This window comes from Caloenas nicobarica, chromosome 3 (genome assembly GCF_036013445.1).
Source record: "Caloenas nicobarica isolate bCalNic1 chromosome 3, bCalNic1.hap1, whole genome shotgun sequence".
In the NCBI taxonomy this organism is placed as follows: Eukaryota; Metazoa; Chordata; class Aves; order Columbiformes; family Columbidae; genus Caloenas; species Caloenas nicobarica.
The window spans coordinates 1,439,189-1,460,314 of record NC_088247.1 but is presented as its reverse complement, the minus strand read 5'-3'; the positions used below and the strand labels follow the sequence as shown (position 1 = coordinate 1,460,314).

Here is a 21,126-nt window from a genome sequence, read left to right as displayed (position 1 = left end):
TCTCATTCTCCGACTCCAACTGTGCATCTTCCCGGCTTTTGAAACCCTCTCATTAACATGCTATAAAAAAATTAAAGTTCGCCAAACTGATTTTTGCCTTGAATTCTGCTCTTTTTATATATGACGGTGTATTAATTCCCATCTCATCAGGAACAGCCATCAGGTAAAGCTGTGGCCGAACCCCAGGCCAGATCATGGCCAAACTTGGTCTATATTATAAATTATTGCAGTAACGAAGTCACTAAGCTCCTTTTTCAAACACTGTGTTTCCATTTGACCTCTGCGAACTGGTTTCCAACACAAAAATCTGTCACCGCAGCAGAATCAGACACTTTCAAGTTGTATTTTTCGTACCGCACGTGCAGGATGAGACGGCGCAAGCCGACATTTGTGCTTTATTAACGCTGCGTTGTAAAAAATATATTGACAATCAAGCCAGGAATGTGAGATAATAAAACAGCGCAGGTGAATAAAGGAGGTAATAAACTGTTGGAGCGACACGGGAATATAAACCACATTAGCCCTATAAAAGCAGCTCCCGTCTTGTTCGCTGCTTCGCTTTGGTACCTGGTATAAATATAAAAATCCTACAGCAGTTTTCTGCTGGATTTTCCTGCTTTCCAACATTTTGGGTGCCAGGATGCGAGGGAATGGGATGAAACTGTTTGTAAAGCTGTTCCGGTCCCGCTGCCACCCTGAGGTTTCCCCTTGGAAGGAAAAATCCCCATCCCGGGCTGAACAGTTGGGGATAAATGGGGAATGAAGAGCCAGGGTGGGGTGTGAAGTGGCTGGGGCGGAGGGTGCAGGAAGCTGATTGTGGGTACAAAATCAAATACAGCAGCAAACAAACCAAAAAACCCAACAAAACAAACAAACGAACAAGGCAAAAACCCAGGGGAAAAAAAAAAAAGAAAACGAGAAAAAAACCAAATCAACAGGAAAAACCAAACCCCGAAAAAACAAACAAACAAACAAACCAACCAGGATAAAAACTCCAGAAACAGGATAAAAACCCCCAAAACAGGATAAAAACCTCAGGGAAAAAAAAAAAAAACAAAACAAACCAAAACCACCACAAAAACCTCAGGGAAAAAACAAAAACCACACACCAGGAAAAAAAAAAAAAAAAACACAACACGAAAACCAAAACCCAAAACAAACAAAAAAACCCACACACAAAACAACCAACAACACAAAAACCCCAGGGAAAAAAAATAAAATAAAACCAGAACAGGAAAACACCAGGAAAAAATAAAACAAAACAACAACAACAAAAAACCCCCAAACCAAAAAACCCCAAAAAAAGCCAAAACCCCAAAAAAAGCCAAAAAAACCCCACCAAAATAAAAAAAACCACAACCCCCCCCCCAAACAAACAAAACCAAAAACCACACAACCAGGGAAAAAAACCAAAAAAAAAAAACAGGAGGAAAAAAGAAAACAACCAACAAAACAGGGAAAACACAAAACAAAACCCCAGGAAAAAAGAAAAGAAGAAACCCAGAAAATAAACAAACAAGAAAAAACCACCCCACTCTCCCCTCCATTCTCCCCCGCGCCCCAAAACAACAAAAAAACCACCACACAAAGAAAATATTAAAATACAACAACAACCAAAACAAAACTGAAAAGCCAACCAACCCCTTTTCTACCCCAGGAGCGTTCACCGCTAAGGTACCAACACTTAAACTGTTCATATCCCTTCAATGAGCTACAGGACCGTTCCAGTTTTTCAAACCCAGCCCAGCAAACTCATGGCTTTGTTAAAGCAGGAGAAACTGGGGTTCAGCCTCGTTTCCCTGGAGAAGGAGCTGCTGGATTAGCACATGTAGCTCCTAACAAGAAAATAACAAATAACCACTAAAAAGATCATCCCAGACCAGCTCCGAACCCGCTCGCGCCCCTTGAATTTGCAGCATGGGTTGTACCGACCAGCAGCATCGCGGGACATGGGAGAAATCTCCAAATGAAGACGCTCTAGAAATGGTTTTGCTTTCTGCGTGCGATGACTTTGCTGTCTGGGGAAAAACAAGAAACGCAGCGAGGGGCTGACGTGCGGAGAAGCTGCTGCGGCTCCCCCGGTTTTGCAGAGTTCTCTGGGGAAAACGCCGGGGCTGCGGGTGCACAACCCACCCCAGCTCTGCAGGGGCACACCGGGCCTTTGGGACTTGATAAAAATAGAAATAATCATTAAAAAAGGATATTTATAACTTTTTCAGCTTCGGCCTCGGTCACACAAAAAAAATAATTATGTATATATATTGTCTTGTGCAAAAAGATCCTGCAGGAATCGTTCCTTTCAGCTGTCAGGAATGGAATATTAGTGCAACGGAGAGATGGCGAGACAGGGATGCTGACAGAAACTTCCTGAATATTTACCACAGTTTTAGAGTCGTCGAATCATTTTGGTCGGAAAAGACCCTCAAGATCATTGAGTCCGACCATTCCCCCAGCCCTGGCACTGCCCCATGTCCCTGAGAACCTCATGTCCGTCTGTCCAACCCCTCCAGGGATGGTGACTCCAGCACTGCCCTGGGCAGCCTGTTCCAATGCCCCACAGCCCTTTGGGGAAGAAATTGTTCCCCACATCCAACCTCAACCTCCCCTGGCGCAACTTGAGGCCGTTTCCTCTGCTCCTGGCGCTTGTTCCTGGGGAGCAGAGCCCGACCCCCCCTGGCTCCAAGCTCCTTTCAGGCAGGTCAGAGATCAGAAGGTCTCCCCTCAGCTCCTGTTCTCCAGCTGAACCCCCAGCTCCCTCAGCCGCTCCCATCACACTTGTGCTCCAGCCCCTCACCAGCTCCGTTCCCTTCTCTCAACTCGCTCCAGCACCTCAAGGCCTTTCTTGGTGTGAGGGGCCCAGAACCGCCCCCAGGACTGGAGGTTTGGCCTCCCCATTCCCAGCACAGGACGGTCTCTGGTACCAGCCAGGACGCTGGTGGCCGCCTTGGCCAATGTGCCTTTGTGAGGCAGGAATAAATCTGTGGAAGCTTTCCTATGCAAAATCCACTAATATCTCTGAATAAAAACCCTGTGTTCAAACCACCGGAGCTTCAGCGAGCTCTGTGTCACCCCAGCATCCCTGTGACAACTCACCACATTCTCAGCATCACTGTCTCCTGCAGCCGCGGGCTCGGACGCGCAGAACAGACCTGAGGTGCTTCCACTTTCCTGCGGGGACGTTTTTCCTTCACACACTGAATCTCTCTCTTGATTCACACACCTCGTGAAGCGCTCCCTGTCTTCATCTCCCTTCTGCTGAGGTACAGGAATCCTCCTCAGTACCCCACCTGCCTCCAGAGCTTTGTTTCTTTCAGCCAAATCAGACTTTGCAGTTGTTGGTGGTTGGGGCTGATCGTTTTCTTGCAGAGATTTGGGATGATCCTGCAGAGATTTAGTGTCCGCAACTGTTTTTTTAGAGTGGGATCTCTTCCTGGCAGAAAAGAACGCAGCTCCCAACTGGAGTTTCAGGGCTGGTTTCACCGTCATGCTCAGCACTCTGAAGGGCGAATCCATCTTCTTTTTAATTAAGCAATTCATGTTTTCCTTCTCCACACCGGCTTTTCCCGCCGGGGCGCCTCCCTTTGCCTTCTTGAGCGTTTTGGGGACGGTTTTGCCGTGTTTGGAGCTGGTCGCGTGCTTGGGCGGCTTTATGCTTGTGTTCCTGCTCAGGTTCACGTTCATCTTCTCGCTCTTGCTGGCAGCAGGGAGACGTTCATCCCTGTTCCCCTCGCCCAAAAAGCGACTCTCGTTCAATTGTTTCCTCTCCACAAGAGTCAGGTATCGCTTCTCCTTGCTATAAAAAGACACCACGGGCATGAGGGGCTTGTAGGAGGATGCAGTTTTTGGGGACAATTTCCCTGAGGATTCACTCCGTGCGGCCACGGGAACGCTGGCCGCCTGAAGAGGTGAAATATCCAACCTCCTCGGCAGCGCCGGCTTCACCGGGACGGCCTCATTTTCCTTCATCTCGTCGCCAGAGCTCGAGGACCATTTCATTTGAGAAGCAGAGCAATTATTTCTGGGTTTCTTGAGTGGAGACGGGCCTTCGGCGAAGCCCGTCATCGGTTTTTTCACGGGAGTCTCGAAGGATGAGCTGTGAAAATAATCACAGAGCAAAACATGACATGTACTACTGAGAGCTTTTCAATTCTTGTTTTATCTAAATAGCACTTAATTTTCCCTCAGCCTGGTTGCCTGTACCCATATACGCCCTGTAACAAATACAAATATCAGATATCGAAATATAATATACAAATATCAAAAAGCTTAAGACCGTCTCGTCGTTATTTTCTTTCAATAACAACTCTGCTTTCCTGCCTGAACTTGTTAAAGCACTTGGAAACAACAGTCGTTCTGCTTTCTGGTGGAATTCTCACAGATCGGCACTATTTATGATTAAGGAGAAAAATAAAATGTTTGATTTCTTTCAGATTTGCGCCCCTGAGAAAGCGTGCACCCCCACGCTTGTAGATAAAACTGATAAAGCTGGGGGGATCCCACAATATTTTACAGCAGTTTCTGAAGGATGCGCCCCAAAAATCTCACTCCGACAGCATCTCAAATCTCATCAGGAAATCACTAATTGCTCCTGAACCCACTGCCCCAGAGGAGACAATACATTTATTTAAAACCATGTTCAGCCGTTCGCAGTTGTAACATATTTGGTGCACACCACCACGAGGTGTTTCCTCAGCGCCTGTTTACACTTTATCTCGGGAATTTGTCCTTCAGAATTCAGAACCCAAACTTCACGCCTGGTCCCACCCTCCCAGGAATGTTTTTGTGGGGGAAGAACAAGACGAGCATGAGAAAAATCTATTCAGCTCATAGAGGTAGGAAAGAACAAGAAACAAGCTGGGCTTTGGGGTTTAAAGCTCAGCTTTTTGTTCAAGGCTTCTCCTCCACTAGATTTAGGGGGGGGAAAAAAAATCTATGCGTTTTTAGGTATATGTAACTGTCCTGTGCTATGCTACAGATTTTTAGCTTCAGTTTCCCTGTCTATTAGATGAAAACTCTCAAGACGCTCAATACAATATAAAAAAATCACATGGTATAAGTCACTAAATAATAAACATGAGGCGTTGCTACCTGTGTCTCAGATCAATCTTAATATTTTTTTCCACTTTGCATTAAAAGCTCTCAAGGATTTTAAACATCTATTTTATTCTACTTGTAGCAATTAAGCTGTTTTTATTATGAAAAGTTAACATACCCATCGGTCTCAGTAGAACTGCGGCTCCTTTTCCGGGGGGTAACGGCTGCCATGTCTTCAGCAGAGCGCCTGCAAGAACACGTTTTTAATGGCTTGAAATAAGACTTCTAGTAAAAAAAACCAAACCAAAACTTAGTGAAGAAGGAAGAGAAGGTGGGGAACTGGGAAGAAAACAATATGAGAGGCTAAAATAACGTCGGGATGTGTTTTCTTGAGCGTGAGCTGTAAAACAAGCGCACACACAAAGGATCTTCCAGCTCACGTCCAGTTGTTCATCACGGACAAATGGGTCCTAAAGTCCTTTCTCTCAAGCGAAATCGGATAATTCAGAAACATGTTTTATTTTCCATCTCTGACAAAGCTCCTTCCAGACACGGTTCCTAGAAATCTGCCTGTTCCTGCCTGTATTCATGGACACTTTATTCCTATGGGGATTTCACATTGGTATTTACCTCCCAGCCAAGGCAGCTCTTTACACAATGGACTTTTAGAGTTTCTGTCGCACTTTCCACCCTGCCAATTACCCCAAACCCCACTTTTTTAGCCTTCATTAACACATAAACCATTTAAACCACATTAACACTCGCCGCTGTTCGATCCATCTCTTCCAGTTTGAGATAATTATCACGCAATATTCACTTCTCTGTTATGTGGCGTTTCACAACTGAAACCCCAGAATAAACAAATACCCATATCCCAGGGGACTAATAACAAATATTCATAAACTGCTAGAACACCACGTAAAGAACGATTTTCATTTATTCAATGACCTGCCAGCAGGGGGAAGTTCCTCCCAACCTGCCCGTGTTAAAGCATTGCTGGTTTTGGGGTGAAGAGAAGCTGCTAAATTAACCTACGCTGATTAAGTTACAAAAGACGTACCCAATTAACCAATTGACATGATCAATGCTTTCCAATCACCTGCAAAACGAGGGGATATTTTTCAAGTTTTAGATCCTTCTGCATGACAAGAGGAGACAGAAGATGAAGTAAAACACTGTTTGGAAGCAGAGTGCTTAGTTTATATTTAACTAATAATTAACAGACGTATTGTAAGTAGGAAACTAAACAATTATAACTAACGTCATCTATTATTTCTTAGTATAGATGCATGGTGTGTCAAAATCTTCAAAAATTGTAATGCATATGTAATAATTATGGGAATATAAGCAACACAAGAGCATCCAGTCTTGGGAGCACTTATGGAGGATGATCCCCAGTGTTCCCGGGGCTGATAAAATAAAGAATGCTGCTTAACAGTATAATTAATTCTGCTGTTCAGTTCATTTCTCTGTTTCAGAGGGGTTTGGTACTTGCCAAGGGCTCTAGGGAAACAAGGAGCCTGCAGGCGCCTGGGGAATAAAATATCAGGTGCAGGTGAAAGGGAGAAGGTAGGAAAAGGGCACAACTTGTAACTCACACTATTAACCTGGGGATCCCAGACCCACTGCAGAACAGGTCTCCACTGCTTGCCACAGCCACCCACACCCCTTCCCAAAATATTCATCGTCCATTTACCAGCTCCCTCCTCCAGCAAGTCCCACACCTCTGGCACCCCCTAAAGCCCCAAACCTCAACAGTGCACCAGCCCATGGACCCCACAGGCACTGCACATCCTACTGGGGACCAGCCCCTTAGCCCAGCACCCCACAGCTCTCCCACCAAAATGGCCCAACCAAAGGCCAGACATGAGGAAGAAATTGTTTGTGCTGAGGGTGGTGAGAGCCCGGCCCAGGTTGGCCAGAGAGGTGGTGGATGAACCATCCCTGGAGACATCCCAGGCCAGGCTGGACGGGGCTCTGAGCAACCTGAGCTGGTGCAGATGTCCCTGCTCATGGCAGGGGGGGCACTGGGGGAGCTTTAATGGTCCCTTCACACCCAAACTGTTCTGTGATTCTGTAAGGTTCTGCCTGCCCTGCTCCTCCTGGCACAGCACTGTTGGCCCAGAAGAGCTTCTCTATCTGCAAGCAACAGGTCAGTGCTGTATCTGTGGATACAGATACAGGGGAGACCTTCTTGCAGCCCTTCTGTACTTAAAAGGGACTGATAAGAAAGATGGGGACAGACTTTGGAGCAGGGCCTGTTGCGACAGGACAAGGGGTGATGGTTTTAAACTCAGGGAGGGAGATTCAGGCCAGACATGAGGAAGAAATTGTTTGTGCTGAGGGTGGTGAGAGCCTGGCCCAGGTTGGCCAGAGAGGTGGTGGCTGAACCATCCCTGGAGACATCCCAGGCCAGGCTGGACGGGGCTCTGAGCAACCTGAGCTGGTGCAGATGTCCCTGCTCATGGCAGGGGGGCACTGGGCGAGCTGGGAAGGGCCCTTCAACACAAACCGTCCTGTGATTCAAAGTGTCCCAAGCCCCCCGCACCTGACCCAGCACCAGGGCCCGGCCCCACGCTGCACCCACCCTGCATCACCCCCCTAGTCCCCACTCCGCCAGCACAAGCACATGGGGCTGGGGCACCTCATCACCGCCCCAAACCCTGAGCTCGGGATCCCCCTCACACCCCCCAACCCACACACCAGACCCCGGGCCCAGCAACCCCCCCCCCCGCCCCCAGCACTCAGCCCACACAGACACCTCAGAACCGCACCGGGCTCTGCCACCCGCACCCCTCGATCCCCCAGCGCCTCGACACGGCCCGAACCGCCACCTCCCGCCCCTCTGGACACCCCCGAGCCCCCAAACCCAGCCCCACTCCCTCACCTCAGCGCCGCCACCGCTCCCGCGCATTCGAACCCGCGCGCCTTCTCCCGCTCGCCCACCCTCCCTTTACCATTGGCTGAGCGCCCCGTCACTCATATGTATTTCACCGCCATTGGCCTAACTACGGCGCGCCGCTTTGTGCCCGCCCTACGCGTTTTCCAGCCAATCAGGTAGCAGAGCTCGCCACATCAAGCCGAGAGACTCCAACTCCCAGCGTGCCTCGCGAGCACAGCGCCACTTCCGCCCGGGGCGGGAGCGCGGGGGCTGATGGGAGTTGTAGTCCGTCTAGTCCGGGAGGCTCAAAGGGGGAACTTTGACATGTGAAGGGACGGAGTGAATAGAGAGGCATTTGCGAAGGCTAAAGGGCTATTTAGGCGGTGCTCAGCAATGCTTTTGCTTTTCAATGGGCCATCAGAGCCCTGCTGGGAAGAGCTTCCTCCACAAATTGTAACTGAAAAGCAAAACCCCGCCGCCCAGAATTGGGCAGCGAGGACAAGGGAGCGTTTCCATTGCCCTGGGCTGCAGGGTGTGCTGGGAATCTGCGGCGGGTCCGGGCTCTCCTCTCACCTGGTGAAGGGATAAACTGATCTGAAACTCTGCTCCTGGCCTTTGTTCCGTTACAGAATCATTTCGGTTGGAAGAGACCCTCAAGTCCAACCGTTACCCCAACCTTGGCACTAACCCATATCCCTAATTAAACAAAGAAATAAACTGAACAGCAGAATCAATTATACTGTTAAGCAGCATTCTCTATTTTATCGGCGCTGGGGAACACTGGGGATCATCCTCCATAAATGCTCCAATGACTGGATGCTGTTGCGTTGGTTATATTCACATAAATCATTGCATATGCATTACAATGTTTGGAAATTTTTAACATATCATATATATAATTTTTAACATATCATATAACCAATCTATAATCATGAGATTGGTATGAAGTTAGTGATAATTGGTTTCTTACTTACATGTATTAATAATTAGTTAAATATAAACTAAGCACTCTGCTTCTAAACAATGTGTCACTTAATCTCCTGTCTCCTTCTTGTCATGGAGAAGGCCCTAAAACTTGAAAAATAATCCCTCGTTCTACAGGTGGCCAGGAAGCATTGATCACGTCAATTTGTTAACGATGGATACGTCTTTAGTAACTTAGAATCATTTCACTTGGAAGAGACCCTCAGGGTCATCGAGTCCAACCATAACCTAACTCTCGCACTAACCGCGTCCATAAGAATGTCCTTTTAAACCCCTCCAGGGATGGTGACTCCAGCACTGCCCTGGGCAGCCTGTTCCAATGCCCCACAGCCCTTTGGGGAAGAAATTGTTCCTAAATCCAACCTCAACCTCCCCTGGCGCAACTTGAGGCCGTTTCCTCTGCTCCTGGCGCTTGTTCCTGGGGAGCAGAGCCCGACCCCCCCTGGCTCCCAGCTCCTTTCAGGCAGGTCAGAGATCAGAAGGTCTCCCCTCAGCTCCTGTTCTCCAGGCTGAACACTCCGAGGGCCACCTACGCCTACGCCGAAAAAAAAAATCAAAACAATAAAATAAACTGGGCCCTCAGACGCCCTCACTCACACCAGGCTGGAGGAGCCTCGCGCATGCGCACAGGGGGTGGCGTCACGCTGCAAACTGCGCATGCGCAACGTGGCGTGCCAGCACTGCCGGGGCGGACGGCGCACGCGCATAGGTCACAGGAATTGCCAGCACCGTGTTGCGCATGCGCTCAGCTCTTAATGGCTTCACTAACCGGAGAACTTGCGCATGCGCTCTGCTGCCTCCTCTCCTCTTCACCCGTCGCCGGGCGCCGCTGGAGAGGGAGTGCGGTCTCCGTGTGGAGCCCGGGCCGGGCGGGCTGAGGAGCCGCCGTCATGGTGTTTTACTTCACCTCCAACGGTGAGTGGGCGAGGGGAGAGCGGCTGGAGGCCCTGGCGTCCCCTCGGGGCGATGTGGGGCCTGTGAGGGGCCGGGTCCCGCCGTGGGGAGCGGAGCGCTGGGCCGCGGCCCTGCCCGGTGCCTCAGCCAGCGGGGCCGCTCGGCAGCGACGCGGCCTTCTGAGCGCCCTCTTTATTCCTTTCAGTGCCTTTTTTCCGAGCGCCTGGGCTGGGCTGAGTGTAAAAATCCCGGTTTGGGCCGAAATGGGCTTTAGCTTGAAGTAATTTGAGGACTTGAAGGGTTCACTGAGCTGCGGAGCCTCTTAGTGATGGTCCCTGAGGGGCAGTGGTCCCTGTGGGCTGCTGAATGGCATCCTCAAGTGTAGTTCTGTCAGGAGTTTGAGGGAAGGCGTTATGTGTAAATTGTCTCATCATTTTTCCTTGAATAGAAACAGATCTTTTGTTTGCCCATATACAAATTATGAAGCATCACAAACCTGTGGTTTGATGCACTATGGACTGATAATACAAACGGTAGTACAGGAATATTCCTTTTTTATTTGCCCAAAGTCATTTCACCAATGTATAACCTGCTTGTGAAAGTTTCTGTATGGTTTTACCCCTTGCCTGCTGTAACCACAAACTAGTATTTTTAGCATTGTTGCCTTCAGTTCTGGAGATGTATTTGCTTGATGAGAAGGGTTTGACTGTCTGGCTGTTTGATTTTCTTCGGTTAAGGCAAGACTTAACGGTCTTGTGAATGTTTCTAAAATAAATTTGTTCTTGGGTTTTGTTTAAAACATTTTTTCTTCTCTTATGGAAGCTGGGGCCCATTACACACCCAGGGAACAGACACTCTGGTTGTGTCAATCACTTAACCTGACACTGGATGGAAACATTTTCAGCTGCTCAGCAGCTGCGAGTGAGAAGTTCAGAGATTTCCTTGCACTTGGACCTTTTTTTGGGAGAAAAGAGCCTGGTGCGGTGCTGGGCAGATGTGGGGTAACTTGGCGGGTACCAGGAGCAGACAAGCTGCAGTTAACTCTGCTAATGAACAATCACCTTTATTTGTAAATGATGGTTGCACAGAAGGTTCCTGACACGTTATAATCGGTTTTGCTGCCAGAGAGAGCTCTACAAGAAGCAGAATATTGCACAAATGTGTTGCGCTGTTACTAGTGCGTGTTAAATCTTACAAGTTGGAGTGAAATCCTCCTTGGATATGTTAGTGTTCCACTGCTCTTCTGGCAGGGTGGGCTTGGTTTTCACAGAAGCGTCACTAACGCAACTTTATTTTTGATCATTTAATTTTATGTTACGCGTAGCGCCTGTAGTCGTGATGATCTCACGTTCTCTGAACTCTCCTGTGTGTCCAGGGTGGATTTTTTCCCAATCTTTAACTCCCACCATCATATAATCCTCTCATATTTTTAATATTTATTACCTCATCACTAAATTGAAAAGTTTTGTCTGGGCTTTGTGATTGCGATGTTTGATTTCTGATTAAAAAACTCTTCAGAAAGGACTGGGTCTGTACCCAAGTGGTTGCGCTGCCAGAGTTGTAACATGTAACTGAAGTGTGTTAATTATTTTAATGACTTCGCAAATAAGAGATTAGACGCTGTATTTTCAAAGGATCCTTTCTGGAGGCGGATTTGGTCACCTGCACTTTGTTTGTTTGCTCTCAGTCCTTAATTTACACAGTATCGGTGAGTAATTTTATAAATCCCACCATGAATTCTGTTTGTTCTGCAACAGTGGATGGAAAATACAAATCTGTGGTGCTGCAGCAGGTTATTTGAGCCACCGGCTGTTCCGACACAAAGCTGCTCTACTGAAAACCCGCTCAGAAACCCTTCGTGCTGTGGGTCCTCGTGAAGAACAGCATGATTTCAGCACAGCCTTGATCAAACAGATTATACAATTATACAATGACACAGATACAGTTTGAACCGCTTGGATGTCAGGGGTGTTTTGCCCAGAAAGCTGTTTCTTGCTGGATAATCTTCCATGGAAAGCGCTGGAAACGACACTTTCCAAAGTCCTTTAAAACATTTGGGACAAAATCTGGAGGAAACAGAAAAGAAGTTTCCTTTGGCCCCAGGAGGGACGTGGGATGGATGATTTTAATTCTAATTTCTGTGCCGGAGACTGGTGCGTGTGTGTCATTCCTTGCAGAGTTTGTCCAAACCCCTTTTGATTTGTTTTCCTCTTTCTCTCCCTCAGTTGTTCCTTCCGTTTATACCATTTACATGGGAAAAGACAAGTACGAAAGTAAGTATGTTAATGTAATGATGCCTGACGGCTTGGATGTGATTTGTGGGGATTTAAGGTCATTGTGAAAGAGGATATCTTTCTACGTGTTAATTCGATATATTCTTCGAAAACTTGTCTACCCTTGCAAGTAATCCTGACTTACCCCTCTGAAATCTACTGGTTTAGGATAAATTTTATAAATCCTCTAGGCAGCGTGAGTGCCTTGAAATACAAGTGAACACTAAATTAAGTGGAAATAAACTTCTCTAGAAAAAAATAGAATTTTTTCAGGTGGTGTCTGATAACTTCTTGCAGACCGACCTGCTGTGTCCCTGCTCAGCTTGGATTTTTCTGCTCTCCACAGAGATTCATACTCCGTAGGTTTCTCATCCTTTCCCTCAAGGTGAAGGTCATGGTTTTGCTGCGTCTCCCCTTCCCACATCGGGAGCTGATGTGAAACCAAGGGAAGAGCAATTTTGGTGACGTGCCCTGAAAGTCTCCCCCCAGTAAATCCATATTTGAAGAAACGTAGTTTCGTTTAAAAATTTCAAAATGCTGGAGAGGCAGAAGGGGTGGAAGCGAGGTGTAATCTGGGTTTTTTTGGTTGTCACCCCTTGCTCGGTGGTTCCTGCCCTCCCTGTTTCTGCCAGGCCTGGGTTAAAACCCTTTTCCCATCCTGCTTGGTCACTGGGCAGTGACTGACCCACGGCAGAGGATTCCTGCTCACTGGGTAGTTGGATTTGTTGTTGATGAGATCCTGGGCTTTGCTCATTGATACTTTTATTCCTACAGATGAAGATCTAATAAAGTACGGCTGGCCTGAAGATATCTGGTAGGTACCAAAACTCCCTGGAAAACCAAGCTGAATGATCAAACAACCCACAGAGGCTCTTTTTTTCCATGACCACTGGGCAGTTTAGATGCAATCCCAGGGTGGAGGCGGATTGCGGATGTTGGGAACCCGTTGATTCGTGTCTTATGAGGAGCGGCTGAGGAAGCTGGGAGGTTCAGCCTGGAGAACAGGAGCTGAGGGGAGACCTTCTGATCTCTGAACTGCCTGAAAGGAGCTTGGAGCCAGGGGGGGGTCGGGCTCTGCTCCCCAGGAACAAGCGCCAGGACCAGAGGAAACGGCCTCAAGTTGCGCCAGGAGAGGTTGAGGTTGGATGTGGGGAACAATTTCTTCCCCAAAGGGCTGTGGGGCATTGGAACAGGCTGCCCAGGGCAGTGGTGGAGTCACCATCCCTGGAGGGGTTGAACAGATGGAGATGAGGTTCTCAGGACATGGGGCAGTGCCAGGGGTGGGTTAATGGTTGGACTTGATGATCTTGAGGGTCTTTTCCAGCCTGAACGATTCATCCCCCAGCATCTCAACCCTCCACTTAGTTCCCCAAAAGAGCTGACCCTTTGTGAAGCTTTTTGGGGTTTCTCTCCATATGCAGCTGCTGGAGTAGCAGTAACTCCACACACAGATATTTGAGTTTCGGAATATCGGCGCCAGTTTGCTGGTGCTCTGACTGCGCTGCGGAAACGGGCAGAGATCAATGGGGCCAGCTTGGTGTTTGTAAGAGAAAGCGTCTCCTGAGTGTAGCAAGAGTATCTCTGCACGGAGAGGCAAAACCAGAACACTAAGAGGGGACAGTAAGATGTCATCAGAAGAGAAAAACAAGAGAAGAGGAGTTCCCAAACCTTTTAGCAGCAAGTGGTGGCATCTTTGGCTGGATTAGTCCTTGAACTTTGCAGCCTGAGGTTTTTGAGGTTTTTCTGAAGGAGTCTGCTTGCTGTCAGGCACTATTGCACAGAGCAGAGGTATTGCACTTGCTGCCTTCTCCTTTGCTACCGGTTTCTAAACAAGAATCACCGCCTGGGTTGTGCTTCTTGTTCTTCATGTGCCCTTTGAGCTGACATGTCTGGCAGAACTGGAGGTTGAATGGGTGGTAACTCACTCTCTGCAGAGGATGGTTTGTCAGCACTCACTAACTGGCAAGGGAATATTTTGTTTTCTTTTCTAACCGAAGAGATTGTCCTTCAGCCGAATGACACACTGCTGTAGCAGTATCACATTCATTTTTGTCCTATCGCTGTGTAATTTGAGGTGTTACTGTTATTTGGGAGTGACCTTGAGTTTCATCCTCAAATTCCCTGAGCAGTTAAAGTATTTTTCCCCATCTCTTTCATGTCTTTTAGCTCACACTGACATAATCCGTTGGTTTTTCATATCCTAGCACCATCTCAACAAAATATCATAGGTCCTTGTGCAGAGGCCTCCTGAGAATTATTTTCCTAATGTATCTGGCACCTTTTAGACTTAATTCTGTTTAAGAGGGGTCCAGTGGAATCGGGATAGGAGGCTCAGGAGGTACAAGCAAGAGTTCATATATTGGTGTTTGAGGGCTTTCTGTCTTGCAGCAGGAAGGAAAAAATCCCATTATAAAGAAAATGGTGTTGAGAAAGGTTGGGAGGTGACATGAGATCAGTTCCCCCGCTCTGTCCTTGGAGGTTTGCAGGGTTGGAGTGAGTGTTGATCAGCACAGAGGCTTAAAAAATAGGTGGTAAAACAGAGTAAAGTTAGAACAGGTCTGGAGAAGGGCAGCTGGACAAACAAAAACAAAGGAAGGGAAAGCGGTTTTGTTATTTCAGTCTCTCATTGAGAGGACTGCTGTTTCTTGAAGGATGGGTTCTGACTCCCTTGCCTGCTTTTAAACATGTCTTTCCTGACAATTTCTATAATTTTGTTGTCTGTGGAGTGGCTGTTTTGTTACTAGTTAGGAAATAAATCTTTCCGAGCAGATCACCATCTCTTACCCTCTGTTAAATGTGCTGCTTTTTTCTTCTGTAGGTTTCACGTGGATAAACTCTCCTCCGCGCACGTGTACCTTCGGTTGCACAAGGTAATCCTTTGACACGTATCTTTAAAAACATTAATATTCATCTGTGTAAGAGCTGCACTTGCAGATTCTGGAGCGATTATTGTGCATATGACCGTCTTTTCCCTTGTGCAAAGTCCACAGGGCTCCCTGAGGGTGCAGGTAACTCCCAGTTTGGGGAGGCTGAATATCCACCCTCCATTCCCAAATAACCTGGTGGGGAGTGAGAAGTTGCCTGTGGCCCAGCAGAATAATTGATTTCTGCTTGACACCAGGTGTGTGTCTAAGAACCCTTGCCCCACTAAAACATGGGGAATACCTTTGAGAAAAGCAGGGTACAGATCTCTTGGGCCGTGGTGCATCTCCACGTGCCTGTCGGTCCCTGCAGCACTCCCCCCCGCTCACTTTACCTTGCTCTGCCGCAGGGACAGACGGTGGACGACATTCCCAAAGAAGTTTTGATAGACTGTGCTCACCTAGTGAAGGCGAACAGCATCCAAGGTAAGGCCGGTTCCCAGCAGATCGGTGTGAGGCGAGTGTTTCTGCTCCACACAAGCGCCTGTTTTTTGGATCAGACCTTTGTGACGTTCCTGCTGTGCCGCTCTGTTAAGCCTGTGCCTGCGGGTCTTACGGGAAGCAGATGTCGTGTTATACTTTTGTAAGGAGGAATTTGAAATCTCCAAAGTTCCTGTTTGTGCCTCCCTGTTGCTGTCTGAGCCAAGGAGGCTTCGCAGTCTCTTCTCGAACACTACCTTGGGGCCCCCCTTCCGTGGTAATCGCTCTTTTGGCAAGGACGGTCTCCATCTGGAGTTCGTTAATGCTGCTGCAGCGCTCGTGTTACTGCAGAAAACGATGTCGTGGTCTTCTGTTTCGCTGTAACACTGGAAGGGCTTCTCCGTTTTCTCCTTTCTCGCCTTGCTTGTAATGTTTGTGACAGCAATAACTGCCTGTTTCCATGCACACCAAAGACTTCACAACCTCTTTCAGCAGGGAGAGAACGGAAACGTTTCCCTTTCTTTCTCCCCCAGGCTGCAAGATGAACAACGTCAATGTGGTGTACACGCCATGGACTAACCTGAAGAAGACGGCGGACATGGACGTGGGGCAGATCGGCTTCCACAGGCAGAAGGATGTAAGTGCTACAAGGTGGCAGACTGGAACATTTCTGTGTTAGGAACTGGGTGGATTGTTTTCAGCATTTGCCCTAAAGCCAGGGAATCATCCGCTCTTGAAATATCAAAGAGATTCCGGGGTATGTTTGGACTTGCCTGAACATCACCTGAAAATCCATGGTTGAGTGTCAGCCTCGTGTTTCCAAATGCAGCATGGTGTAGCTGACGGGTCTCTGTGCATACCGAATGATTCCACGTGTTAATCTGTGCTATCCGCTTGAATTTATCTCCACCGAAATCCTCTCTTCCTGCAGCTGAGTCTGCGTACGAGCCGTCACTTTGCATTGGCTCACGAGCAGTTGTTGCGAAGTTCCTTTTCCCTGAGGTTTCCCATAGCAGAGACCGAGGCCTGGATTCCAGGAATTCTTCTAAAATAAACAATTTATTTGCAAGGTACAGTGTAGAGCAGCTTGAGCTGGTGCCTTCTGAAGAGGTGGAAAAAACTTGGACAATTCTACCCCTACAATCCAGTCCCCACCCCCTGGGCATCACTCCAGGCCAATTGCAAAATTATTATAGAGTCCGGGGTCCCCCTGTTCTTCATCGGTTCTCTTAAAGTAGCAAGTGATAGGATGAGAGGAAATGGCCTCAAGTTGTGCTGGGGAGGTTGAGGTTGGATCTGGGGAACAATTTCTTCCCCAAAGGGCTGTGGGGCATTGGAACAGGCTGCCCAGGGCAGTGCTGGACTCACCATCCCTGGAGGGGTTGGACAGACGGACATGAGGTTCTCAGGGACATGGGGCAGTGCCAGGGCTGGGGGAACAGTTGGACTCCATGATCTTGAGGGTCTGTTCCAACCAAAATGATTCTGTGATTTTTGCCAGGCGAGCTGTCAATTAAAGTTCTGACCTTCAGTTGCTATTTTGCACCCAGAGCTGGAGAAAATAAGTTCTTGAGAGCAGCCAAAACTGTTTGAGGCAGTTCTGTCCCTTTACTTATGTCCAGGGATGCAGCTCCCCGATCTTCCAGCTTGAAGACTCTGAGGCCTTTTTTACTTGACAAAGCCGAAAGTTCAAAGGTTCACAGCTTGCAGAAGTTATACTGAGCAAATTTACTTATGTTAACCAAATTCTGTATAAGTAGTTCCTAAATAAGCTCCACAGGAAGCAGTTCAGCCAATAATTCAGTAAGCTCAGGCAGTCCACCCTCTAACCCAGCAGCTCCGAACTTGACCTTGGTGTGAACAGGAGGGCTCTGGGGGTCCCGGAGGTGCCTGTCACCATTTTAGCTTCACCGTCCCTGCTCCGAGAGCTGTCGTATCCTGCTCCTGCCTCTGAATTTGTTAAACCTGCTGAAAGGCAGAGCTGGTATAGGATCAAGCCACTGTACTAAGCTATTCCTAAGCCTGACCTAGTGTCTGCAGATAATATTATGCTTAAATTTTGGTTAATTGGCTGCTGGGAGAGAAGCCTCTCTAGAGATGCAGCTCTTTGACTAAAATAGGTCTGTACCAGGGCAAGAAATGCTAAAAATTCCTGCGGTCAGCGATGACCACATGAGATTCTCTCCCAAAACGGTCTGCAGAGACTTCCTGCAGCCTCTGCAGGGATCCGCAGAGACCCCTTCTTGTCTGTTGGCCTCTTTGTTCAGCTATGTGCCCAGAAATAAAATATTAATGCTTATGTACTTAGAAATGCTTCAGCTTATCAGCTCTGTGCTCCCAAGCGCTGGGAGTCACCTCTTTTTGCTGTTACACAACTTGCTGAATAGGCCTCGGTGGCAGATTTTCCTCAGCATCTGTTTTTATGGTATTCAACCACGCGTAAAGTGGAAACGGGGTGTTTGCTTTCCGATGAGGAAGTGCCGGGATAAAAGTTTGGGTGGTGTTTTGTTCTTTTGTTTTTGTTTTAATAAGGATCATAGTTTTTTGCACTCCAAAGGTGAAAATGCTGACGGTGGAGAAGAAGGTGAACGAGATCCTGAACCGGCTGGAGAAGACAAAAGTGGAGCGTTTCCCAGACCTGGCTGCTGAGAAAGAAGCCCGAGACCGGGAGGAGAGAAATGAGAAAAAAGCCCAGATCCAAGAGATGAAGCGGAAGGAAAAGGAAGAGATGAAGAAGAAGAAAGAGCTGGAGGAACTTAGGTAAGTCTTAAATTGTTGTGCCAAGCGCTGCAGTTCCCGTCGGCGCTGGGAGGGAGTCGTGGGTCAGCGGGTTCTGTTGAATCGTCGTCCTGGCGTCACTCAGTGTTCAGCTGACCCGCTCTGGCACAGGCGTCTGCACAGCCCAGCGATTCCCTTTGTCTTTGGAATAAACGCATTTTCCTCATTTCACCGAAAATAAACCTGGAGGTTAAGGCATCGTGGAAAGAAAGGACTGTGTGTTTTCGAAACCTGTCCCTAACCTGGGTGAAATTGGGCAGGTCGCTGGGACGGGAGCGATCGCTTCCAGCTTTGCGTGAGCTTTGCAAAGCACTGAGCTTTTGTTAGAGTTCTCCGGCTTCCTTTTGCATCCCTGATTTTAACTAAAACACCTGGGAATCCTCAGTCGCACGCTCCTTGAAACACAGAATGAGTGATGGTGGTTTGAAATGTCGTACTGACCTTTCTGTCTGTGCTGCAGCACGTGTGAGCTCGTTCCTTAGTACTGACCGCCCTGTGCAGCGCTTATGGTCCCAAAATCTCACTTTTAAGCTTTATTAAGTCGTTTTTATCTGTAAATGACAGTGAAGCCAGAATTTGAAGAAACGCTGGGATTTCCTGAATGCTTCTACACATGTAGAAGTCAGAAAAGAGGGATTAGAGAAGCAAACTAAACCGAAGAGAAGTCACCGGCTGGCGTGTGGGTGCTGCAGAGCGAGGGCCCTGCCTGCTTATTTAACCTTGTCCCCTTGGCCATCCCCCAAAGTCAAGATTTTCTACCTCCTGGGATGATCTAGCTGGTAATTGCTGAAGAAAGCTGCAGAGAACCAGCGTGCGCAGCGCCTGGGCTTTCTCCGCTTGTTTTAATTAGCCCGAGAGTATGAGATAAGCAAATATTTGTCCAGCCTGCCTGAGCTCAGAAAGGGAAAAAAATTGTTTTTCTAGTACTCGGTCCTGTTTTATGAAAAAGGCCTCTCTGTTGGTGGGTTTTTGAAAACATATCATGCAAGATAATGTCATTTCCCTTCCAGGAGCTACTCGTCATTAATGAAGGCTGAGAACATGTCCTCTAACCAGGTGAGAGCCAGTTGATGCCCGCAGAAACCTTTCTGAGACGGCTGAGATTCCACACGGGATGGGGATGGTGCAGCCTGCTTTGGGTGACTCCTGTGTGACAGGGGACATCGCTGTCACCTCGCCGAAGGACGGTGCCACTTTGTGAGAGGGCCCCGTTGGTTCCGTGAGCTTGTGCTGCTGGAAATACGTGTGGAGTTGTCCCGGTTCTCTTCCCACCCCTCTGAAAGAGCAGGTAGAGCCAAAGTGAGGTGCCAGATTTGTCTCCTCCTGAGCTGTTTGGGCATAACCTGCCTCGCGAGCAGAGGAGCTCTCCCTAACGGTGACCATGACCTGCACGTGCCACCTTGTTACTTCGAGGAAGGGGAAAAAAATGCGTATTTTTAACAAGAAGTAAACAGGAGGTGTAAGGACAGGAGGTTGGTGAGGGAGAGTGAAGTTCAGAAGAGCCCCTGGATGTGTTTCTGCTTTGCCCGAGGTCGGGCACATCTTCAACATCCTCCTTGGCGGGACCTTGGGTAAACGGATCTTGGAGCTCCCGGGAGTGACCCTCAGTTTAAACCCCACCTTATTTATCCTAGTACCTGCCTAACTGCTTAGAGGGGTGTGTGGTTTTTGAGAATTTGTGTTTTTCCTCCTGGTTGGCATGCAGGTCCCCTTTGAAATTTGAACCAGGTTGAAGTCTGAGCATCTCCTGACACGCACGACCCGGCTGTGCCGATTAGTGACACATCCCAGGGAGGGACGCAGTGGAAATGTGGTGCCGGGGGTCTCCTCTTCTCCCCACCTGTCCCCCATGTGATACCAGGCTCTTTTCCTTCTCCCGGTTCAGAAATAAGCTCAGGGTCTGTGGGACAGGGATGGTTCATGTGCTGCTGATGGGATCCTAGGCTCTGGTTCCTTCCAGCTGCAGTTTCCAAGAAGTGACACTTTGCAGGGACAGCAAAGAGCAAACTACAAATTTCCCACCCCAGAGCTCTCGTCGTGCAGTTGTTTGGTCCGATTTCACTGTGTTTGTACTGAAATGGCAGGAAACCAGAAGAAATGGCAATTCTGAAATCCCGCTGAACGTATTTTTTTCCTTTTTCACGTGCACAACGATCCTGATTTCTCTTTTCTCCCCACAGGACGGCAACGACTCAGATGACTTTATGTAAATAAAGTCTCTCTCCTTTCTCAATCTCAAGGTGGTTTGAGATGTCTTAATATATCACCGTCGCTAAGAATACCAAAAATACCCAAACCAGTGAACTCTGGCTCGATTTCTTCAGAACAGAGTTGGTTCTCCAGGCAGCGTAACCAGCTCTGTGTCGTGAACCGCAGAAGGAGAAGATTTTTTATGTCTGTACATACATCGCTGTATTTTTTTTCAGAGCCGTGGGTGGACGGAAGCAGAACAGACTTTCAGTTCTACAAAGACAATGATATTTATTCTCGGGTGTAGCTTTTAACCCAATGAGATTGAAAGAAAAACCGTGACGCCGCCGTCTCGATTCCTCCCAGTTGGGGGATGTAAAACCGGGACAAGCTCACAGGTGCTTCGCAGACCAGAAACCTGGTGGCTCCTCATTAAATACCGAGTGACAAATGATGAAGTTTGAGCTCAGCTCTAATTGCAGCCTCCTCGCCCATGGGCTGTTAGCAGAAAGTAGTCCCACAGTGTATTTTTTTTTTTTTTTTTTTAAATTACATTTGATTTCTCGGCTGTTCCTTGGAAATCTCAGGAGAGAGAAGTTTGGGAAGAAGATTTGGAGTTTTGTGCAGCGTCTGCCTCGGCCGGACTGAGCGCTTGCTAAGGTTTTGTGGATAATTCTGTATGAAACGGTTGCAATAATTGCGACAGCCCCTGTATATATGTCACCATTAAATCCATACCGTGCTGATAAAA

The 21,126-nt window shown here is 48.0% G+C and overlaps 2 protein-coding genes across 2 annotated transcripts in view; one reads left to right on the top strand and one right to left on the bottom strand.

Moving 5' to 3' along the window:
- Positions 1-9,791, bottom strand: part of ESCO2 (establishment of sister chromatid cohesion N-acetyltransferase 2) — a 23,340-nt gene extending 13,549 nt beyond the window's left edge. Inside the window, exons 1-4 of the mRNA XM_065630448.1 lie at positions 9,669-9,791; positions 8,073-8,206; positions 5,213-5,281; positions 3,094-4,093 (exon numbers count right to left, since the gene is read on the bottom strand). Of these exons, the coding sequence (XP_065486520.1) occupies positions 3,094-4,093; positions 5,213-5,281; positions 8,073-8,206; positions 9,669-9,791 (1,326 nt within the window). The remainder of the gene's footprint in view (positions 1-3,093; positions 4,094-5,212; positions 5,282-8,072; positions 8,207-9,668) is intronic.
- CCDC25 (coiled-coil domain containing 25) lies at positions 9,703-21,126 on the top strand. Its single transcript, XM_065631266.1, has 9 exons — positions 9,703-9,814; positions 12,019-12,066; positions 12,841-12,880; positions 14,885-14,936; positions 15,338-15,413; positions 15,941-16,044; positions 17,965-18,167; positions 19,196-19,241; positions 20,366-21,126. The coding sequence occupies exons 1-9, from the start codon at positions 9,790-9,792 to the stop codon at positions 20,393-20,395; spliced, it is 624 nt and encodes a 207-aa protein (XP_065487338.1). The 5' UTR covers positions 9,703-9,789; the 3' UTR covers positions 20,396-21,126.

What these genes read in the sequence shown, in the direction of transcription:
- CCDC25 (XM_065631266.1), top strand. Translation starts at nt 9,790, where the DNA reads ATGGTGTTTTACTTCACCTCCAACG. An exon ending in GTTTTACTTCACCTCCAACG is followed by an intron (nt 9,815 to 12,018) that starts GTGAGTGGGCGA and finishes TCTCTCCCTCAG; the next exon opens with TTGTTCCTTCCGTTTATACC. An exon ending in GGCTGGCCTGAAGATATCTG is followed by an intron (nt 12,881 to 14,884) that starts GTAGGTACCAAA and finishes TTTCTTCTGTAG; the next exon opens with GTTTCACGTGGATAAACTCT.